The 22641-nt window shown below is 45.9% G+C and overlaps 1 protein-coding gene across 3 annotated transcripts in view; it reads right to left on the minus strand.

The window, feature by feature from the left end:
* The window catches only part of WIF1 (WNT inhibitory factor 1), a 97358-nt gene that overhangs the window by 46083 nt on the left and 28634 nt on the right, over nucleotides 1-22641 (minus strand). For all 3 annotated transcript variants that reach the window (XM_019514671.1, XM_019514670.1, XM_019514669.1), the window contains exon 3: nucleotides 1490-1598. In XM_019514671.1, the coding sequence (XP_019370216.1) occupies nucleotides 1490-1598 (109 nt within the window). The remainder of the gene's footprint in view (nucleotides 1-1489; nucleotides 1599-22641) is intronic.

Genomic DNA, 22641 nt, shown 5'->3' on the forward strand with positions numbered 1-22641 from the left:
TACAGCTCCATTACTTCCCAGGGCATGGAGCACTTGGAAGAGCTGATTTAAATATTACTACATTTACTCAGTTCCAAAATGAGGCTTTTCTCCACATTCATCATGGGGAAAATGAAACCTTGTTTTAGAATCAAATACCGGCAGGCCACACTGGGTCCTGGGCTGTTCTCTGGCTCTGGGATGATTCCTTCACTGCCTTTCGCTCCTTGTCCCCCCATAGCTTTTCCCCTGGTGTCTGCCCCTCTCACATACATACCTCCTCCCCCCTCCTACCTTCCTGTGGCCATTTGTCTTCCCCGTCCTCCACTGCTGCATGCTGTGCTCCTGGACAGCTCTGTGCTGTGCGCATCTTTGCTCCCTGGTTCAGCAGGCAGCCAAGAATAAGTGAAGGATCCAGTGCCGTGCCAGGGAGCAGTGGGGGAATCAGCCGGGAGCCAAACAGCAGCAAGACCCAGTGCTGATTCCTTTGCCCCCATGCCCTCTCTGACTGTTCTGTGTCCTGCTGCTCTCTGGCACTGCTCTGATTCTCTTACTGCTCCCTGGCTCAGGAGGGAGGCCATATGGCCAGGGACAGGAAGGAGGGGGGACAAGGTGTGTGTGAGAGAGGGGCAGACACCAGGGGAGAAGGTATGGGGTGGACAAGGTGTGGGAGGGAGCAGGCATGGGTGGGGAGTAAGTCGCATGGGGCAATCTGCAAAGGGGCATGGATCTGAGGTCAGGTTGCCTGCCCCCACCACTTGCCTCCCCACTGCTTGCCCCTCCTTGCTGCTGCTTTCCTGAAGCAGCAATGGGGGAGATGGATTTAAGATGACCCTCCAATAATGAGAATCTTTACCTGGAAAATTTTAAGAAACTTATAATTTTCCATGCATAGACTCTAACATTTTTTGCGGAGAGGGTCTTCTTAAATTCAAAGTAATTTTGGATTCAGGTAAATACATATAATAAGTCATACATATAATAAGTCATGCATATAATACATTATGTCACTGCTAGGTGGTGGGGAAGCGGGTAATTGTTTGTCTATAGCAAATGGCTGCCCTAAGACAGAAGTAGAGAGATGACCTTGATGTAACTTATATTGGTGTATTTTTACTACAGATTTTCTGGTCAAATCTACTCCAGGGTTGATTCACTTATATAGGTATAGGGTATTTGTACACTGACTGTTCCTTATTTACTCCAGTGTAAAGGCCAATTACACTGATGTCAATGTGTCACATGTTTAAGCCCGAAGAGGTCTGAACAATGGGAATGCTTCATGCAAATTAACTTTAAGTTTGGACCAAGTCCTACTGGCCCTCTTCTGTTCATTAGGTTTTAGTGCTAGAATAAAATAAAACAATCTCATGTTGTTTAATGTTCAGCATTATAACAAACATTTCTTTGAGACATATATAGCACTCTGAAATTTCAAACATTATTCTTTTAAATACATGAGTTAAAAATTTTAGAGAAACATTATATTTATAATGTGAACAACACAAACCTGATGCCTTATGAGGAACTTTTCCAAGCAGGGGAATATTTATAGTTGGATCAGCCATTATGCCTTTATCCAGTGAGCGCAAAGACAGGAATTCATAAAAGTACTCGGCCTACGAAAAAGCGTATTAAAAATACATGTTTATTTTAACTGCATTTACTGCAGCAACTATTCAGCATGTAAAGCAAAGAAGGATACTAGTGAATTTTTAGTCTTCATGTCCTTTGTCATATTTTCCCATTATTTCTTTAACTGATTCCTTGGTTAAATGTAATTTTCAGATGAATATCTGTCCTTGGAAATCAGGTATATTAGAGTGCTGTAAGCTACTGGGAAGCCTAAACAGCCAGGAAAGTTACGTTTCTTTGTATTACACATTAAAATAAAAGGAACAAATACTGTGGTATCAACAACGTTTATACACCAACTTCCATTGCAAGGGATTATGCAAACAGTAAGCTAATTCTCAAGCAAAATTCTCACTGAGCTCAATGGGTTAGAGTCTCAATTTTGCAATAGCTCTTTAGCACTGCTCCAGTAGTACAAAGACACCATAAAGCTGTCCTAATAATGCAGCTGAGGAATCCCTCATAAAGCAGTGTTGTGAGTGTCAGCAGTAGGAGCTGGCATAAATTATAGAATCCTAGAAAATTAAGGCTGGAAGGGACCTCAGGAGATCATCTAGTCCAAACCCCTCCTTACAGCAGGACCATCCCCAACTAGATCATCCCAGCCAGGGCTTTGTCGAGCCGAGCCTTAAAAACCTCCAAGGATGGAGCTTCTACCACCCATGGTTGGAACGCTGCTGGGTGCCTCGCCTAGGCACCTTAATTTGGTTCCCTTGTATGTGTACATTATAATACAGGAAAAGAGTCTTCACTTATAAGATTGCATGGTGTTTTACTACAAGAACTTTGTCTCATTCCTGGATAGATATTTCTTTTTATCCTTTTCATTTTATGTCTTAACCCTAGGCCTTACTGAACTCCATTCAAACCCTAAACTGAATACAGGATGATTAGTTTTCTAAGCAGCTCTCTCGTGAGGGTTCTCGCAACAGCGCTTGAGTTCTTCACACAACTCCGTATGAGATTGGATGATATCATTAAGCCCATTTTATAGATGGGTGTTGAGGCATAAAGAGATTAAAACTAAATTTTGTCCAAAATTTTGAGGTCCTGAATTTTCAAAGCATTGGGCACTGTATGCTTCAATAACACCTCCCATTGATTGCAAATGAAGCTGTCAATGAAGTGAAGCTCAGCACTCCAGCAAATCCAGAAAATGAGAATTAGGCAATTAGTGAATAGCTGCATCTCAGTAACTTGCCCAGAATCATCTGGGCCAATGAATGTCAGACAGAAGCAGGGACAGAATCCATTTCTAATGGGCAGTATTTGACTTCCTTAACCACAAAATCATCCTCTCTTCTCTTCGATCCCCTGCTTCTTTCAGTATACACCTTCTAACAACTGCAACAAATGCTTTGGGAAGCTTCAATTCTGTTGCTTCCTAAGTCCCGTGTGCTTTATTTTGTAAGAATAATGTTCTTCTGAAATAGTTTTCAAATTCCTACAGACAAAATTTGAATTGCTGAATTTCCATTGTATGGAACTATAGCAAGCCTTCTGCTTTGGCCAGGGCTTAATCTACAGCACAGATCTCTGGTTGAGCTAATAGCATAACTGGCAGCACTGTTAAGTTATCCTCTATTTGGATGAGTTGCAAGGTGGAACAGGAGCCATTTGCTTTGTCAGGGAGTTTCTCACCTATTGGCTGAGCACAGAGGAATGTAGAGACTGCTGACCTCTGGTTTCTGTTACAGATTCTGTAGTGGTACCTTCCAAATGGCTATAAATCCTCCTGCCCCCTTCTCCTACCAAGACTGTCTCTGTCCTCTTTCCTCTCATCTTTTCTGCTATGACTTCTCCTTCTATTCCTCTCTGCTCTCCCGACACACCACTACATACATCCTGCTCCTCTGCTCCTCCTGTTCCGCTCCTCTCTGCTACCTCCCCTTTCTTCTTGTTGCTCAGATCTCAGGAGCACTGACAGCATGGGAGTGACTGTCTCCTTGCTCTTAGCTGTGGTGGCAGTAGCACAGCATCTACCAGTAGCTAGGAGGAGCAGTTACTGAGAAAGTCTTGCTTAGGGGTTGCAGCCTTGGGAGAAGCACGCCCAGTTATTTTGTGGGAAGGACAAGAATAATCCAGTTAGCACATAGGATTTTTGAGGGTCTGGAGCGTACTCATTGCAAAGGACAATTTTAGAGGAGGGCTGAATAGAAGACCAGTCTAGGCATGAAGATATAAGTAGGGGTGCACTGATAGAGATTTTTTGGGCTGATACCTATAGCCAATTTTTAAGGAGGCATATTGGCTGATTTGATTTCCAATATGCAGCCCAGCAGCTTTGAGAGCTGCGTCCAGATGGTAAGTCTGTTGTGGTGGAAGGGGAAGGGGATAGGAGGAGGGGTGGGGGGCTGATTGAGGCCCCTGTGTTAAGGGAGAGAGTGGGGCAGGGGTTGGGGCAAGTGCTGCCCAGATGGGGCAGGGTGCAGGACAGAGTCATGGCTCATCCGTGGGGCATCAGGAGGGGGTGCAGCTCTGGCCACTACACATACCCCAGGAGGGCATGGGGGAGCGTGTGTTCCCGAATCTGCGCAGGGCGGGGTGGGGCAGGCTGCCACTTCAGGCTGGGGCCAGGGGCTGTGCCAGGCTCTTCCCAGTGGGGGCTGGGCTGCACTTGGGGCATGTGGCTGCAGTTCTGGGAGGGAGACTGGGGGGGCTATGGCAAATTTTGAGGTGGCTGCAGCCCCCTCGTAGCCCCTCCCAGTGCTACTGCCACCTGCCCTGAGCTCAGCCCGGCCCAGCCTGCAACGGCAGCCGCCCTGCCCCACACAGATCTGGGGGCACATGCTCCTGTGTCCTCCTGGGGTATGCGCAGCAGTGGGAGCTGCCACCCCTTCCCCGTAGCCCCTGGATGAGTCGCGGTTTCATCTCATGCCCCACCTCACCCCAGCTGCTCAGCACCTGCCCCTGCCCCAGCCTCACTCCCTCCCTCACTGCAGAGGCCTTGATCTGCCCCTCCCTCCCTCCCCTTCCACCACAACAGACTTATCAGCTGGATGCAGCTCTTCAAGCTGTTGTGCTGCACTGCTGGTCCCATGCATGCTGTGGCTGTGTGCATGCATAGGACGTTTAATGGCCACATTATCAGACACATCAGGCAAAAAAAGTTGACTTCCAATATAGTCAATTTTCTTTCTGTTGGTGCCAATCTGATATTGAACTGATGCATCAGTGCACCTCTAGATATAAGTAGTTAAAAAGAAAAAGGACAATTATTATAGGTTGATGAAATGAATAGTTTGTGTGGAGGGGGTATCAGTAAAGTACTCCAAGTCTGATTTTAATTAAAGAAAGGTTTTACAATACAATCTGCTATGCCAAAATATGAAAACAAAACCACTGAAGTTTTATATTCTGAACATTTTTGCTTTTAAATCTTTTGTTCAGAAAAATAATTGTTCAGCTCCCCACAGATCTGTACAGTGCTATAGCGACTAAGTTAATACTGCACTGTCTGTTTCTCATTGGATAGCTTTGATGTTTATATATCTAAACCAGGTCATGATGGGGTGGGTTATTAAAACGATATGTTCTTACAATGAAGTAAACAACAACTAGGAAATAAAGCAATAGCTCCACTCCCATGTTTCCATCTTGGTGGTGGTGTAGCATTCTGTTTGCTAACAGCTGGGGATGGAGCTGGCATTATTTTCTAAATGAGGCAAAGACAAAATCTTTTGAGGAAAAGGTGAATTACAGGGAATTACTGCTACATGCATCACTTTAGTTCCTCTCAAGATAGAAGTACTAGATGACTCCTTTTTAAAAAAGAGGCATAATAGTCATTAATGCATTGGGGTATGAGGCAGTTCCAATCACATTACAAATTAGTTGGGCAAAGCTGGGGAAAAACCAACATAGCCATCAAACTTACTGAGAGAAAAAAGTTCTTACCAGTGGCCAAGGTGTTCGCTCATAATTATGCAGAGACCATAAACTCCATGAGTTTGTCTAGTCTAAGGAAATTTAGGAGCTTGGGGGGCATTTTCACTGAATTAGCTAACAAGAACTGAAATACCAGTTAGCACCTAGGGAAGGTCTCACAAACTTGAAACTGTGTTTACACTATGTGCTAAGTAATGTTGCAAATCATGTTTGCTAAATCTTAGTTAAAAAGGCTGCACAAACTAAAGGCTACGTCTACAGCCAGTGGGGTGCAGCCTGAGAACAGGTGCCAGAAATTAGCCCCACATCCTCTCTGAGTACCACTGATCCTCCTTCCTCTGCCTGATCTGATGTTCTGCTTTCTGCTCCTTGCCCTGTATCCAGGCCCAATCTGCTGTTCTGCTCCCTGCTTCGCACTCCCTGCCAGATATGCTGCTCTGCTTTCTGTCCTATCTGCTGCTGTGCTGCCTGTCACCTCATTGATTTATCACATGCTACACAGAGGGTGCTCATTGCCGCTTGTGGCACATGTGCTGCAGGTTGGCCACCCTTGTTCTAGTGCAGGGGTGGCAATCTATGGCCTGCGGGCTAGATCCAGCCTGTAGATCCATTAGATTTGGGTCATAGAACTGGGGGTTTGGTGACATTTGGCAGCATAGGCTTATCGGCATTCAACAGTGGGGACTTGACCTTTGCCATACCATGCCACCGACATGTGGCCAAGTTCTTTCATGTGCCACACCAGAGCTGGGTGGCAGCGAGAAGTGGTGGCAAGGAGAGGACCAGCCCAACTCAGACCCTAGCTGGGCCATTCTGTCAGGAAATGTTGCCAACTCTTGCATTAGTGTAGATGTAGTTCTGCTGGCAAAAGGAGTGTTTCTCCTGCCATAGTTAAACCAGTTCCATGAAACAACAATCTCTGCAGACAAAAGCTGCCTCCTGTTGGTAGAGCTGTGTCTGCATAAGAGCTGTGCTGACTGGGGCTGCTGGCTGCAGGGTGTTTTCCTTTCCCGCTTCTAGCTCCTATGGCCCTGCCAATAGAATTTTCTAATGTAGAGAAGGGCTAAGGAAGTGACTTGTGACTTGTGTGTCTGACAACTGCCTACAATTTGTATATTTGCTGCAAAGGCTATTTGTGTGGAGTTTTTATATAGTTGCCTCCACTGTTTCCAAGTCCAGGCTGGGGCTTTGGTTCTGCTCTAACTGGAATGAACTGCTTGCAAATAAACCTATGTTGACTATCATGGCTGTAAAGTTTAATATGGAGGACAGTGAACAAATGTTTGTTCCTGACCCTGGTTCATCCAAGGATATGTTAGTATCGACAACTGCACAGATCCTGAGGGGAAGAAGGAAGGAGAGCAGCAGAATAAAGACACTGGACTTCAGAAAATCAGACTTTCACAAATGTAGGGAACAGGAGGACAGGAACCCTGGGAGGCAAGTCTAAGGGGAAAAGGAGTCCAGGAGAGCTGGCTGTACTTTAAGGAGAATGTATTAAGGACACAGGACCAAGCTATCCTGGAAAAGAGGGAAGTGCAGGTAGTGAGCTGAAATTAAAAAAAAAAAAAATTGCATAAAAAGCAGAAGGCCAAAGCACGCTTTGAGATGTAGCTGGCAAGGGACATAAAAGGCAGTAAAACAGAATTCTACAAGTATTTCAGAAGTAAAAGGAAAAGCAAAGAAATTACAGAATGCCTTACAGATCCCTATAGATCCCTTACAGAATGCAGAAGCCACAGGTCCCTGGATTGCACATCACATGGATGCCCCCCACTGCACCGCACAGATGCCTCTCCCCACATGGTACATCACTGCACCATGCCTGGGTGCCCCCCACTGCTGCACTGAGCTCACCCTTAACTCTCCACACTGCTGCACTGTCCCACATCCTGGTTAGGGGTAGGAAGGAGAACCTGGAGGGGAGAGGGGAAACTTGAAGACTCCAGCTGCTGTTGGAGCCAGAACGATGGATGGAGTGGCAGCTGGTGGGAGCCTAGGGGCTTCATCTTACCCCTTCATGGGCTGCATGCAGCCTGTGGGCCAGGAGTGACACATAGGGGGTGCACATGGTGCACCCCCTGCAAAAAGGTGCCGCCGACACTATCAGCGGCGTCTGCGGGCAGTCGCCACTCCACTGCTGGCAGTGCCAGTGGCATCTGCAAGCGGTCCATGATCGCCTCTGGCCAGCACCAACGCTGCCAGTGGCACCGGTGGGTGGTCACCAACCCATGGATGGCACTCACCACTCCCAGTGCCAACAGTGCCGGCAGCATCTGTGGGAGCTCCCTGCTCACTGCTGCCAGGCTCCCACCACCACTGGTGCAGCCGTGACCCCCAGCCGCCGGGCGCACACTCTGGGCCACCAGCTGGACAGACCTAGTACATACAGCATCAGGAAATGAGATAATGTATGGGAATTTGCAGTCTTAGGTCCAGTGTGTTCCCAAATAAATCAAACTGGACAGATTTTGACAGAGAGGAAGCTCTAATTGTACCACATGGACCAAGTTTATTGACGTAACTTCCATGAAACTCACGTATCAGCAGCATGTCTTTACTGCAGTACAGGCATTGTTGTAATAAACTACTGTATTTACTCAAATCCAAGATGAGGTTTCTTCCCCGTAGCAAAAGATGAGGAAAAACAAGCCTTGTCTTGGATTTAAGTACCAGTACTCTGGCTCCAGCCATGGCCCTGACCTGCACCAGAGGCCAGAGCTGGGGCTGCCCCTGTTGCCTGGAGTAAGCAACAAGAAAGCAAGTGCAGGTCAGGGGCCAGCAGCTAGGGTCTGAGATCAGGTGGCAGCGGGAGCTGGAACTCGGGCAGGGGATGGGGCAGCAGCAAGTGTGGGGATTGAGCAGCAGCGAGGATCAGGAATCAGGTGGGGGATGGGCAGCAGCACAGGTTGGGTGGGGGAACTGGGTGGCAGTGAAAGTTGGGGATTGGGTGGAGGGTGGGGCAGCAGCTTCCATGGAGATTGGGAAACAGCATGCATGGGCTAGCAACAGACATTCAAAAAGTCTGAGCCTGAATTGATTCAATCTTTGCATGTTAGTCTAATCTGCATAGACTGAACTGATTTGCAAGTGAATAGATATTCACTTTTGATTCCAGAAATGCAGGAACATGCCTGCAGTGGTTCAGGCTAGAAGCCGGGGGAGGGGCAGTAGAGCAAGCCCCGCCTTCCCTTCCTCAGCAGCCACAAAGCTGGAGCAAAACTGACCTGGGGGCATGGCCAGGCAGGGACTAACCCTGACTGGGGAGGGGTTTAACCTTCCCACCCTGGCCTGTAGGGACCCCAGCTAGGGTGTGCCTGGAGGGGGAAGGGGAAGCAACCCCTGCCAGCTTTGTTCCGGAGGCCAGATACTGGCCCAGGCAGTGCCTCAGGTGAAGGGGGGCTGGGGCAGGGAGGGAATTAAATTCCCCTATCTCCTTTCTTGGACACGGACACGGGCAGCTGGGGTCTGCCTCACGTTCCCCCTGCTCACTGCTCACAAGGTGGGGAGCCTGGCCAGAGCCAGCTGGTATGGCCCTGCCATCTACCCAGGCTGGTGCTGAGGCTATGTGGCTGCAGGGCTGAGGCTGTGGGGCTAAGCCGAGCTGGCCTGCAGGTGGTGCTGAGGGTAGACACAGAGGGGCTGGGCCCTTCCCAGTGGGCTGCAGCTCAGGCTGGGGTTGCAAGAGCTGCATGGCCAGTTTGCTCCTGGATCCCCATGCCTACACCAGGCAAGGCTGTCATGGAGCTGCAGCTGGCTGGGACGGGCCTGGCGGGAGGAGCTGCTGGAAGCAAGGGGAAGGTGCGCACTGGCTGGGCCGAGAAGGACTGTTCTGCTCCCTTCACCTCCAGCTGTGGCTCCTGCTACTGCTACACCGTGCAGCACAGTGCCGCTCCATGCAGGTGGAAGCTTCAGCCTGGTGGCTTCTGCCCAGCGCATGGAGCTCCAGCTCCAGTTCCTGGATGCCTCCCACCTACTCAGCCTGCCTGCAGGGGCTGCTCATTGCGCCAGGTGGGCAGACCAGATGGAAGGCATCTGGGAACTGCAGCCAGAGCTCCATGCACTGGGCAGAAGCCACAGGTCCGAAGCTTCCCACCCACCCAGAGTGGCATGGCAGGGGCAGGAGTGGCAGCAGTACTGGAGTGGCAGCTGGAGGCAAGGGAGGCAGCTGCAGCCAGTGGGTGCTCCATAGGACAGAGGCCACGGCAGTAGCTCTGGGCATACAAGCCCCTGTGGTGGGCAGTTGCTGGGATCAGAGGCTGCTGATGCCTCCAAGCTGGCATGGGCAGTCTGCTGCCCAGCCAGCCACTACTTGTGCTGCCCAGCTGAGCTGTCACAGAGCTGCAGCTGGCTGGGAAAGGCCCTGTCCCCATGGCTTGGCCTGAGCTGACTCTGTCAGGCCCTTCCCAACAGGCTGCAGCTCCATGACAGCCCTGCTCAGCCTGGGCATGTGAAACCAGGATCAATCTGGCCATGCAGCTCCTGAGCTGCAGCCACCTGGGAAGGGCCTGTGCCCTATGGCCCAGCCCTGGCTGGCCCCTCTGTGTCCACCCTTAGGAATGCCCACAGGCCAGTCCGGCCCAGCCCCAGCCGTGGGCTAAGCAGGATGGCAGGGCCATGCCAGCTGGCTCTGGCTGTGCCCCTGCCTCTGCTGCTGGAGTGGGGAGGAGAGGAATGCTCTGCCCCAGCAAGGCAGACCACAGCTGCTGGTGGGACAGGGATGGAGGGTGAGATTAAATTCTCCTCCCTCTCCTGGTTTGATTTAGGCTGCAGGTGGGGCTGGCCACGCCCCACTGCTGCTGCTCAAGCAGTGATGGGGGGAATGCCTGACAGTAGCTGCTATACCCAGGCCAGGCGGACCCAGGTGCGCCCTGGCCAGGCAGACCACAGTGGGAGAGGGGAAGGTGGGGAATAAACCCCCTCCCTGCCCCCTTTGCCTCAGGGGGCCATGCCAGCCAATGTCTGACCATGTCCCTGCCCCTGCTCTGGCTAGACAGCAGAGGGGAGGGACCAACCCTGTTGTCTGGAGCAGACAGCACAGCCCAGCCCAGGGATGCTGGGGGACCAGTTTAACTTAAACCAGGAAGGGGTCTGGGAAAGAACTTGCATAAACCAGTTTGACCCAAACCAGGTTTATCTTAAAGCAGTTTCAGCCATTTTGAAACTGGTTTATGTGCAGTGAATATCTGTTAAGTTGCAGGTTTAAACCAATTTCTGATCACTTAATGTTTATATGTAACTTCTTTTTCTAGCCATGGAGACAGGGTGGGGAATGGGGCTGTAGCATGGGTTGGGTAGCACTGAGGGGTTGGGGTGAGCAGCAGTGTGTGATGGGGATCAGACAGCAGCTCAAGTTAGGGATTGGGTAGGGAGGGTAGACAGCAGGGCTGCAAGAATGGGGACAGGTGGTGGGAAGCAAGGTGCCCCCACCCCAGTGCTGGGGACAAATTTAAAATGAACCTCCAGAATTGGATTGTACAAGTGGGGAAAATTATAATAAATTTATAATTTTCCATGTATAGAATCTAATTACTGGGGGGTCATCTTAATCTGAAGTTGCTTTGGATTTGGGTAAATATAGCATGCACACGTGTGTGTGTGTTTATGTGTGCGAGCGTGCGTGCATGCATATACACGCACACACAGTTCATGTTGCATGTAAGAAGGCTTATATATGATATAAACCTCCTCAGAAAAAGTAACTGTTTGCCAAAAGGTGACTTATTTTGTCCTTTAATTTCCAGAGCCAAGGAAAGGAATATTATTTTTCTTGTTAATTGGTTTGATCAGTTTCTGTAGTTTCTGCACCTCCTCTTGAACCTTATAGATAATACCTTCAGCCCAGTGAAGTTCTGTCGGTTTGGAGACGCAGTTAACAACATGAAGTAAAGAAGACAGAAGGGAGGGCAGAAGTACACTGAGAAAAACCTAATTTACACAAAAGAAAAGATTTTCCTATTCTCATTGACAGGCCATTTTCCTGTCCTGTCAAGCTGCTGAAAAACAGCTGATGGCAAGGGAGTAAAGTAAAGTGGTGGAATTTTTAATAGTTTTGTCAGTTACAGGAACAGGAAACAATGAGTAAATTGAGGCACAAACAGCTCAGAGCTGCATATAGAAGGAGAAATGGGGATTTTTATTTCTAAAATGTGATGGATAGCTTCCTGGATTCGACAACAAAATGGAGCCTCAGAGGAAGACACGTCTACTTTAGTGTATTTAGAAATGTTGTGAAAGATGAACTGTGGAATACAGCCCAAACTGGTTTTGCAGAGCTTGTCATGTACCCTTTTTCTATGTCCAGGAAGTAGTGAAGGACCCGAGTGGGCCCATATACTGCAAGGGTGAGTTTTTTTAACGCTCGAATGGACTCCTCAAATACTGTTTTAAATGAAAAGGAAATAATGGCATTATTGGGCTTGTGGTCTTGTCAGAAGTAGGAGGAACGAAGTTCTGTTTTTTCTAAAGGAAGATGGCTAAGGAGTACTTAAAGACCCTTGTGACTGCAAGAAGATGAGCCATTCTACTGAGGGAGCCCTAGGATGGATGGAAGGAAAAGAAACCTCCTTGGCATATGAAAAGAACCACTACATTTTGGAAGGAATTCTGATGTGGTTCTAAAAATAAAATAGCCAGGGAAGAACTGATATGGGGGTGCTTTGCAGGTGGTTGTACAGACTCTTAAGTAATGGTAATAAGAAGAAATCACTTTAAGAGCCAATCATTCTTTTATAATAAAGGGCTTAGTTCATCTTTTTATCGATCCATAATGCTCCTGGAGCACTCTTATTGGTTAGTGAAACAACCAATCGGAGTGTGGAGCGCTGCCATGATTGCGGGGACAGAAGGGACAGAGCGGGGAGGTGAGGCCAGTGGTGTCAGGTGCTGGTGGAGGGGGATGGAGGGGACGGTGGGGCAAGCTTCTCCCCATCCCCCTACTCCTGGGAGGCAGTGGCAGCGCGGGGTGGTGGATGGCGGCACACCACCACATCATTCTTGATGGGCAATTCGCTAGTAATACAATAAAACCTTTGCCAGTTTCTCAGCAGGAAGAAACTACTTACCACACTTAATTACATTTATTTAGAAGCCAAATTTCTGGTAGTTGGTCTTCTCTCTTATTGCTTTAGAGGAAGTAAAAGATATGGATGGAGAGTACAGTTATCATTTTAACCATTTGTGGTTTGAAATCTGGATAGCAGGAGTTCTTTAATGCTGATCAGCAAAGGGGACTCCCTCCTGGAAGCTAAGGGGGCTGTGAGAAGAGTCAAGTTCTCGGCTAACACCAATGGAAAAATGGAATCCAAGTATGCTAATATGCCTTTGACTGTGATGCTCTTCCCAATTTGCTGCAGCAGAAGGCTACTTGACAGCTGAAAATAATTAATTGAAGCATATTCCTGGCAACCGCTAGTGTGCTAAACAAAAACTAGATGCTTTTTATTTCCAGGCCAGACCTGGATGCAACGTGTCACTGGATTAACGAAGGAGAACTGGACCTGTGCAATAAAAACCATTCTTCTAAAGAAAACACTTTGTAAAACAACATATGTACAAAGGATTTCATAGTTACTCTTAAAATATAGTACATAGTCATATTCTAAAAATCAGGACACATTGAAGTTTTTTAAAATAACTCAAATGGGAAAGGTTATATAGTTTTTCCTAGAGCATAAAAATGTTATAAGGACAAATTTATGACTATGTTTGCAAGTATTGGGAGAGGAATGACCTTAAGGAGGAAAAAAGGGACATTCTCTTGTTTTATCTTGTTTTATTCAGAGACCTCTCACAAAAAAAAGGTTACAACAAAACCTTTCTTGCAGTGTACTTTGATTACCATTCAGAAAGGAGCTATATGTTGATAAATACTGAAACTGGTAATCTGCAACTGCTATGATTTGGCTCATTTTCTGTAACTATATTTATTGTAAAATTGTTTATATATTTTAATTTAAAAATGATAAAGGGAGCACCCTTTAATTGTGCATGCTTACAAAATTAGTTACAAACATTTTTTCTGGTTACCTGGTTTTTTTCTTGTTCTGACAAGGGCTTCTTCTAAGAAATTGAAATGAAAAGATGGAAAATGTTTAAGAAGTAGAGTGTATATGAATCTCATACATTAATCTCACTTAGACCATGTATGTAGCAACTGTGTTTCCCTTAAAGTGTTGTCTCCTGAGTCTTATCTGTAGAAATCAGATGATTTCAATTCTACTTATGGTAAAAATGGGAAGTTTATTGGAGCCCAGGTTAAAAAAGCACTTGTCACTGAGTTGTGCTAGTCAGCTTCCAATGGAAATGTAGTCCCTGAAATAAGACCTCCTCTAGGCAGGAAAGGGGAAGAACTGGTAACTGTTACCTAAATGAGTGGCAGTTCAAATAAAAAATAGAAAAGATACATGAATCCATGCTTCTGTTAAAATATATAATGAAGCACACTGCTTTGGCATAAATTGTATTCTATTAATCAGTTACTCTTTGGACCCTTGCAGCAAGAGACAATTCATTCTTTTGTCATGAAACAAAAGAGCCATTACAATGCCAGTGGAGAGTCCATGATCCAGAATACTCAACATGACAAATTCTAGAGGCTAATCCAAAAAACAGGAAATATATTTCTGCTCCTTAGGGAAAAAATGTGAAACATGGCATCACTAGCTTTAACTTCTAACAAAAGCAGGGTTGCACATGTCTACTGCTTGCTCTTGTAACTTCTGCGCCCAATGTTTTTTGTGTCAGGACCAAAAATAAACTGTGAGCAGTTTTGTATTTTTTTTTAGTTCAGAGCTTGGACGTTATGTGAAAATGAGGGCTGTCTAGTTTGGACAGTTGCCAGGCAAGTCATTTATACAGTATTTGAAAATCAGTGCTTGGATTTATATCTGATTAATTATTCTTATTCCCTTTGGCAAACAGCAAATAATGTCCAAAAGACCTCAGCACTTTGGTGCTGAAAGAAGTTGACTTTGCATCAGTAAATTTTTAGAGGCAGTTATGCAACATATTTGAGCAGATACCCTGGTTAATTACACAAATTCATATATAAAATGAAAAATTAAATGAGCTCATTTGTTATCTTGTTAGCGACAGTGGCTGATCTGAGGTGATGAAAGAAAGTTCACAGCCTAAGGATAGGTTAATCCACCTTTGAATGGTGGTAAACATGGATAACGCACAAAGACTCATTTTGGCTATGCTTCAAACTTCCAAGCCTTTGTTCTTAAGTCTCCCAGGACAGCTTTGAAGTTTAGGATAAAACTCCTCTAACACACCATTACCAATGAACAACCTTTTGATTATGATCTCATGAAAGTGTAACCAATAACTTACATAAGTTAAAAGCGTGGCAAACAGCAAAGGTCATGTAATTGAACCTTTATTGATTCCATGTGTTTCACCCTTGGCTTTAACTGGCACTCCTGTATAATAAATACCTATCCCCAAAATTTAAATGTTGAACTTTCTCAGAATAAAAGCTATGAAACACCACAGCAGCTACTGTCAACCTAGAGTCCCACCAGATGAAATTTGAATTTGAATGTAGAGGAGGAAGGAGAGCTCTTAACACCGTTGTGGTGAATGGCAGAATATTTGCTTATTTATTGCAAACTAGAAAATAATCATCAGTGGAATAGGCATTGTATTCCAGGTTAAGGGGTTTTTAAAAACTCTTGGAAAAATGGCTTTGAAGCAAAATTTCTCCCTTAAATAATGAAAAAGTTTCAAATATTTTGCTGATCAGTTGTAGCAAAAAATTTCTGCTGACATTTCACCTGTTCTCTACAGAATTGAGAGAATATGTAAATATACAAAATTTTCTTGGCTTGTTTTAAATTTGTGGATTATTTTAAAACAATGTTATTATGAGTTAAAGAAACCACTGGATATTTAAATAAAGTACTTGCTTATCTTTGAAGAGGAATTACCCAGATTATGAAAATTAATTATCAAGGAAAGCAGCTGAAAGAAACTTGTATAGTAGATGCTATCTCTGATGTATTTGAACAGATAGCTAGATAGTCCTGCTTTAGTTCTTAGGTAAATTAAAAGAATGCCAGGATCTGTAGCAGGATCTACATTTCTCTTTGAGAACTATAGGGTTCCCAAGTCCTCGCACTTACAGTGGATTACGTTCATGGAAAAGGCGCTGTAAGTTGAAACAATGTAAGTCGAATCTGATTTTCCCATAGAAACAATGTTATAATAGGAAGTTGGGTTCCTGACCAAGGGCCTAATGCCCAACTTTTTATAGAAATGACCGTAAACATATTTAATTCAACTATTTAATCAACTATAAATGATTAAATAAAATAATCATTTTATTTTATTTAAGCCTGAAATAAATAAACTAATTGCATAAAATTTTATTTAATCACAAGGCAATGGGCCTTGGAGGAGGACACAAACTCCTCCATGACCATTTCAGGCTGGACATAAGGAAGAACTTCTTTATTGTCTGAGCCCCCAAGGCCTGGAACAGACTGCCTCCAGAGGTGGTGCAAGCACCTACTTTGAACACCTTCAAGAGACATTTGGATGTTTATCTTGCTGGGATCCTATGATCCCTGCTGACTTCCTGCCTTGGGGCAGGGGGCTGGACTCGATGATCTTCTGAGGTCCCTTCCAGCCCTAGTGTCTATGAATCTATAAAGCTGAATTGATTCAATCTTCACAGGTTAACCTAAACTGTGTAGATTGAACTGATAAGCAAGTCAAAAGACATTCACTTTTGATTCTGGAAATGCAGCCACATACCTGCATTTGCTACAAGTCTGCCTGTCTGCAATGGCCTAGGCCAGAAGCTGGGGGGCACTAGAGTGCAGCTCCCTGCTTGGCTGGAGCAGACAGCTTAGGCCCAGTCTAGCCCAACCATCCTAGGCAGGGGGTTTGTGGGAGAGCTGCAAAGCATCCTGGGAAGTTAGGGGTCTGTGAGTTAACTTGAATCTTGGGGGGATCTGAGACAGAAGTTTAATAAACTGATTTAAACTAAATCAGTTAACTCTGATACTTCATCTCTCCAGGTTTACCTTAAATCTGTTTCAGACATTTTAAAAGCAGTTTATATGCACTGAACTTCTGTTGTGTTACAGATTTGAACTGTTTTTTCATCACTTATACCAGTTTGTGTAATTTCTGTCCCTAGCCAAAGCCAAAGAGTTCACATCATCTTCTGTTCTTGAGTGACCCAGGAGGCAATAGAGCGTTTGACCACATGTGCACAATAAGGGGCTGTTATGGTAGCTTCACTTGCTATTTCCTTAACTAGAGATGACCACTGCAAATCCATTTTTGGGGTATAAACCAGATTTAATGGTGGATGGGCTCGCCCACTTCTTCCCAGGTTTCCTGTTCCATGGGTTCACTGGGGGAACACAGCGTTTACCCAGCACTCCTGAGAGCTGTTTCAAAAGCAAATATTCTCCCTTAACAGAAAAAAAAGATTCAAGGGCCTTTTTCTCATTTTTGGGAAAATGACTATGAAAATTTCTCTATGCTGCTTTGATTGTTTCAGGACATTTATTTTGGGAAGTTTTGTACAACGTTTTGTTCTCTCCAGTTCCCCCCTTTTCTTTACTGTAAAAAAAGAAAATATCTCCAATAGTTCCTCTGTGAAGGAGTGATCTTTGTGGTTAGGATCTGTTGTGTCCTTCCCTGATGTCTTTTATCTTTCTCTTCTAATTGATTTATTCAGAGATAGAGAAATTAATCTTTAAGAACCAAGACATGGAGGGATTAAAACTACAAGTGGATTTTTGTAGTGCACAGACACATAATGACATGGCTAGGAGCCCAGAGCAGCTGTCACACACAAGGGCAGTGGTGAATTCTGGTTGCCACAGCTGCCACAATTGCAACTGCACAGCTGCCATACCAGCCATTTTCTTTCTGCCTCCCTTCCGTACCCTCCCCACTGAAGTCAGGGCCCAGGGAGGCTGCCCCAGGCATCCTGCCCCACTTATGCCACTGATGGTGCAACACATTTTGGTAGTGTGAGTAGTCCCAAGAGAGGCACTCTGACTCCCTATATCATGCATTGGGAAAATCAGATGCCACAGAAACTAGCAAGCTGAGCAGCAAGCCACATAAGCTCTCTAGGAGGAGATGTTCTGGCCCACAAATAGTCAAATTGCGAGAGAGAAGGCTGAGCCTATACCTCTTCAGGATTCTCATCAATTAGCTGTCTTTTAAGCTGGGTTAGTCCTTTTCATAAAACAACAGACAGTGATTGAGCTATATTCTTCTTATCCCATTACACTCTTGTGGTTAGGGAACTTGTGGTTATACTCTTGTGGTTAGGGAATTTGCCTGGGAGGCAGGATCACTGCTTCCAAATATGCATTTTTTCAGATACGGAGCAGAGATTTTAACTTAGGTCCCTACTGCCAAGTAGAGTGCTCTAACCACAAGGCTAGAGGGTAATTCAGGGAGAAGTTTCCATCTCTTCTGTTGAAGCTGTTCCACCTTGTATAAGTAATTAATTAAATATTCACAGCACCAAGGGCTTTAAGCTGACTTCCCCATATCTGAGGTGAGTGCTCTACCTACTGGGATGTACAATTATTCTTTCTCTCTTTGGCCCATACTAGAACACCTTGAATAAGAAAGCCTGAGAAAGGCAGTGTCAGTGTTGTGGTTAGCCATGATAGTATGGCAGCTCCGTGATCTGAAGAGGGACCTACTGAAGTGCTTTCCCACCCAGACTTTGGGACTTCATTAACCACTGACTTCAAATCGTGAGTAGGATGTACTGAATGAAAGTGACCTGCTAGAGTTTATGAGACATTCACACCAGCAGATAGGGAACTGGAGCAAAGGACACTGTCAAAGGTACTGAAAAAGTAGGTGTTCTGCTTACTGTTCCTAAAATATATTGCTTTGCTGTTGCTCTTTTTCCCAAAAAAAGTCATGATCCCTTTTGTCCTTAACAAAGTTTCCTTTGTCTTGTAGACACAGCCGCAGCGCCTACAAGGCAAGTATTGCCTTTTAGGGGTGGTCAGAAAAGCTATGTGGGTTGCTTTCTAAGTTTCTAGTTAGAGGCTCAGTGTAATGATGTTTTGTTAATATTAATAACCTCTAGATATTTAAACTCAGCCTTTATGCTGCTGATGACAACTGGCACCAGGGACACACAATTTTAAAAGGTGTACTTTTTATTCTAATTATTTTCTTGTGGCACTGAGCAGGATGTCTGGCAAAGCCTACCTGCAGCAGCTGGAGACTGCCCTGCTACTGGTGCGACAAGCAAAACCTTCCAGGGCCCTTTAAGAGTAGGGTCTTTGTGAACCAATGGGATAAAATTTCAGGAAAAGACAAAACAGTAGGGAAGGCAAGATAAGAATGCCACTAGGGGAAACCCTGAGAGGCAAGTAGCTGAAAGGGGAAAAGAGACAGCATCGAAAATCACCAACAGCCCTACCACCGCTGGATTGAAAGCAAGCAGGGCTGAAAGGGCTAATTAGACTGTGCTCAGATCAAATGATAGGAAGGGGCTGGCTGGAAGTGGAGGGACTTACTGGTATAAGAGAAAAGACTTGTCCTCAGGCCAGCAGACCCACTTTAGCCCTGGCTGGGGAAGGATGAGGTGCTCCCAGGCAGGCTCCTGTGGCACCTGGAGCCCTGGTAAGGGAAGCCCTGGCTTGCCAAGGCAAAGAAGCCTCTTTTTGAGGCCTGAGTAAGGTGGTAAGTAAATTCAGGTTGTTCATTGTTGTGGAAGTACCTGGACAGGCTTTGCTTTTTGTGGTGGTCTGGATAGTAACAAAGGGAGGACCAGCAGTGGCTGTGAGGGAAGGATTGGAGGCTGCATCCCAGGTACCTTAAAGTGCCCTATGAGGTTTTGACCCCCTGCGAGGCTAGAAAGCCAGTGAAGAAGGGGAGAGCATTGCAAGGGCTGGGAGAGCACTTGGAGAGAGGGTTTAGCCCCTCCATGACCTGAAGGCCAGAGAGGGGGTAGTCCAACAACAGCCAGAGGACGGGGAGGAGACATATGGACCACATGGGGCTAGGGGCCCCAGATGGACCCTAGGCTGGGGCCCCAGCAGAGTGGCTGCTGCCAGAAGAGCCAAGGCCAGGAAAAGGGGGGCCAAGCTGAAGGCAGCAGCAAGAGCAAATAAGCCAAAACCCACAGGGTTGATGCCTAAACAGATGACGCTTACAGAGCCAGGAGGCTCTAAAATAGGATTATGACAGATTGACTCTGGTCAGGTGTTGGTGCGGCTATGAGGGAGGCTGGAGGCTGCAAATAACATTTTCAGGCAAAGTAGCACCATTTGGGCTGTGTAGTTGAGATTACTGAAAAATTGCTATTCTAGCTAAGTAATCCTGGATCAAGACAGCGTGGAAAAATACCACTCCAGAGCTCTGGGCACCTCTCACAGGACTATTTATTCCATCCAGGCATCCCGGAAGGTGAGATGCTGGGTGGCAGGGCAGGCTAACCCAGCCACTGGGGGCACTGTTACTGACCACGGAGGCTAGGCTTTTCATAAAGGGCTTCCAGCTTTTCCAGTCTGCTACATTTGTCAGGTCTGGTATTGGTTTCAAGCAGCTACAAGCAGGGATAAAACCCAATGTAACAGGCCTGCAGACTTACCTGTGAAGAAAAAACCATAACTTTCTTAGCAGTGCTAGGACTTAGTAAGATCCTTTTTCTTCTTATTTCTGCTCTTGCCTATTACTCTTCTCCCCCTTGACTGGTTCTTCAACCTGTGTTGCTGAAGTCTCATTTTTTTTTACCCACAAACTCTTCCCTTCATTTCCCTGACCATCTTCCCCTGTACCTGTACAGCCCAGTTAATATTGGATAACTGGCTAACAGCAGCTGGAGATATGAAAGAGATTTCCTGTAGCCTCTCTGGCACACTCGCTCACAAAGATTGCTGAAACAAACATTTTGCATGAAGCCTGTTGGCAATGTCGGAAGTGATAAAGGAATTCTGTCTCCAAGTGTCATGACAGAACAGTAGGGAGAAAAGCAAATCAGATGCTATCTACTGAGGTTTGGCGTGAGAAGACAAAAGGAAACCCGGACAACTTAAAAATATGTCTGCATTGCAGGCATTACTGTAATTGCAGCTCACATAGATAATACCTGAACCAATCAGTTTACAATTAGTTTGGGTGCTGATAGCAGTGTAATCTTGGCAGACCTGAAATCAGCAGAACCTTTTTCAGAAGGTGAGTTAACACTATGGCAGTTAGTCCCTGCTCATTTCCCTGCTGCCATGACTACACTGCTATTTGTACTTGAGCTAACTAACTAACTCACAAACTGCAGTTACTGCAGTGACTGCAGTGTAGTCCTGCACTTAAACTCAGAGGGCTGGAAGGGACCTCATGAGGTCATTTAGTCCAGCCTGCTACTCAAGGCAGGATCATCCCTGGCTAAACCAGTCCAGTCAAGTGTCTGTCCAAACTGCTCTTGAAAATTTTCAGGGACAGAGATCCCACAGCTTCTCTAGGTACCCTGTTCTAATGCCTGATGATCACCTTATAGTCAGAAAGTTCGTCCTAATCTCCAACCTAAACTTCCTGTGTTGCAGTTTGAGGTGATTGCTATAGCTATCCCCTAAATAGGCAAAGCCTTCTTGGCAAAGTGGCTCTCAACCTTTTTTGTGGTTTCAGCCTAAATCAGTGGTTCTCAACCTTTCTTTGTACCAGGACCCATTTGTAAATATCCATGGCCAGTCCCAACCCTGTGCCCCTCACTCCTGACCTTCTGCCCCCTGCCCCCAGGCTCCAGTCCCCCAATGTGTGGGGCAGAAGGTGGGTATGTGGGGCAGGGAGGGTGTGTATGGGGCAGGAGAGGGCCCAAGCAAAGCCATGGTTTCCTACATTTTTTTTCTTTTAAAGGAGAATCCATTTTTAAAGTTTGTTCGTGACCCTTTCAGATATTCTTGTGACACACTTTTCGGTTGTGACCTGTGAGTTGAGAAACACTGCCCTAGAGCCACGTAATCCCCAGGCAGAAGGGCAGAGCTAGGGCTTTAGTAACCATGAAAAATAACTGTCCTTTTTGACTGAGTAAATTTTGATTTTGTTAAATGTGAACGATAGCTGAATGTGAAAGGTTCTCTTATTCCACAGCTATAAAGAATATGCAGTGCTGAATTCTCCTATACTTTTGGTGTTTGCTTTTTGGGTGATAATTTTATATAACCTGGAAGAGATACAAGCAGATTTATCTAATGTTCACTTCTCCATGTTACTGCTAGTGGTGATGGAAGAGCAAAAAAACATCAGGATGAGGGAGAAGAAGCTAAAATAAGCCAGTTATTGATATGTAAAGGAAAAAATAACTAGAACAAGAGAGGAATGGAAGAGAAGGAACAAGGCAGCAAAAGGACTGAAGAGCCAGCTACCGAAAAATGTCTAAAAATATCCTGGGTGAAAGCTGATTTGTGTGTAACATGGGATAGACAAACCTCATCCAAAATCAAGATATCAGTTATCTATTCTGGACTCATTGAATTAAGTGAAGGTGTTAAACAGGCATAAATAGGCAGAAGCCAAGGCAGGGTGGCACCAGAGACTAACTGGTTCATAGTAGCATGAGTTTTTGTAGGACAGAGGGAGTAAACCAACCCACAGTGTAACAATACCGAGCTTGAAAGTGGGATGACACTCCTTTTGGGTTTGCATAAAACTCTGAAGCAGTTTCCAGAGCTGGGCAGACCTGGTGAAAGGATATCGGTTTTAGGCAGAGAAATTATAGGAGAGGTAGCTTGAAATGCCTTGTTGGACTTGGTCCTGGCCACAGGCGACAACCTGGTGAGGGGAATGCGGGTTCTTGACCACCTGGGCGATAGCAATCATTGCCTACTCAAATTCACCATCCAGTGCAGGGTGTCAAAGGCCTGCAGCAAGGCATCAACCCTGGACTTCAGGAGGGTAGATTTCAATGAGGTAAGAAGACTAGTCGGGGAGGCACTGAGGTCCCGGAGGGGAGGGGATTTGAGAGTCCTAGAAGAGTAGTTGTTCCCTAAGGAGACGATCCTCTAAGCGCAAAGGGTGACAATCCCCATGCGGATCAAAGGGGGCAAGAGTGCTGAAAAGTCCCCATGGCTCACCAAAAGTATCCAGGAACGTCTAAAAGCAAAAAAGGAGGCGTACACCCAATGGAAGGGAGGGGCCATC

Source organism: Gavialis gangeticus, unplaced genomic scaffold (assembly GCF_001723915.1).
Source record: "Gavialis gangeticus isolate Ggan-Ray unplaced genomic scaffold, GavGan_comp1, whole genome shotgun sequence".
Lineage (NCBI taxonomy): Eukaryota > Metazoa > Chordata > Crocodylia > Gavialidae > Gavialis > Gavialis gangeticus.